Source organism: Myotis davidii, unplaced genomic scaffold, assembly GCF_000327345.1.
Source record: "Myotis davidii unplaced genomic scaffold, ASM32734v1 scaffold663, whole genome shotgun sequence".
In the NCBI taxonomy this organism is placed as follows: domain Eukaryota; kingdom Metazoa; phylum Chordata; class Mammalia; order Chiroptera; family Vespertilionidae; genus Myotis; species Myotis davidii.
In genome coordinates, this window is record NW_006295816.1 from 1,115,053 (window position 1) to 1,116,088 (window position 1,036).

General features: G+C 69.1%; 1 protein-coding gene across 1 annotated transcript in view; it reads right to left on the reverse strand.

The window, feature by feature from the left end:
- Positions 1-734, reverse strand: part of NCKIPSD (NCK interacting protein with SH3 domain) — a gene marked incomplete at its 5' end in the record, with an annotated part of 8,937 nt that extends 8,203 nt beyond the window's left edge. Inside the window, 2 exons of the mRNA XM_006770578.2 lie at positions 70-271; positions 445-734. Coding sequence (XP_006770641.2) covers positions 70-271; positions 445-734 — 492 coding nt within the window. The remainder of the gene's footprint in view (positions 1-69; positions 272-444) is intronic.
- Positions 735-1,036: the final 302 nt, after the last annotated feature.

Here is a 1,036-nt window from a genome sequence, read left to right on the forward strand (position 1 = left end):
CGCCCCCCAGGGGGCCTTGGAGCCTCTGCACAGAGCCTTAGCCCTCCCCCCTCCCCCCTCCCCACCTACCTGGTAGAGGCCTCCTTCTGCCCCAAGGTACTCAGAGCTGGGCAGGCTGTGCTGCCGCTCGAACCCAGTGCGACACACCCCGTTGGGCTGCCTGGCGGCGGCGGCCAGACAATGATCACTGGTGGACGGGGTCATGGCCGCAGGGCTGGAGGCGGAGGGGCCCCTGCGGGACAGCGTCTCCTTCCGGTGGTGGATCAGCTTCCTGCCGGGGGAACGGGGCTCTGGGGTCACCTCACAGCTCCCCATCTTCACGTGCTCCCTGTGGGATGCTGCCCCCCAGCCCAGGACCTTCCCCCTCCGGCATCTCCACCCCACTCGGCCCTCCCCCAGCTCAGCCCGGGTACCTCCCTGGTACCCCCGAGGGACCCCACTCACTGGAGGACCCCGCGTTGCTCCAGACTGTACTTGCCGCCCTCCCGCATGGCTGCGTTGTGCACAGCCTCGATGGCCCGGTCGATGGCTTGGAGGACGTCCTGCTCCAGGCCCTGCGGGGGGTGGGGGGTGGGGGGGGAGGCGATCAGACCAGGGGCCAGGGAAGGGCACTGACCCAGGCCCAGGCTAGATGGAGCCGGAGCCCCGAGTGCTGGATGGGGACACGGAGAGCCGGAGGGGGATCCCAACCGGCTCCCAAGCTGCGTCACCCAGGGAGCTGGGGCGGGTCCCACTTAGGGGTCCACCCCAGTGAGGTTCTCAGCTCAGATGTCTGAAAACCGGGCGCCCCCAGCAAAAACAGCCCAGGGACCCCAGCTGAGGCCAGGGGACACGCAGTCCCTCCCAGGCTGGACCCCGGCTCAGGCTGAGATGCCCTGCAGGGAGCCCCTAGTGTCCGGGTCCTTTAACAAGTCACCCTGGGTCCTGCTGCCCCTCCACAAAACCAAGGTCACACTCCCACGCACCCTGTGCTCACGGAGCCTCTGCAGGCCCTGGCAGCGACCATCTCCCCTCCCCTCCCCTCCCTCCCCTGCTC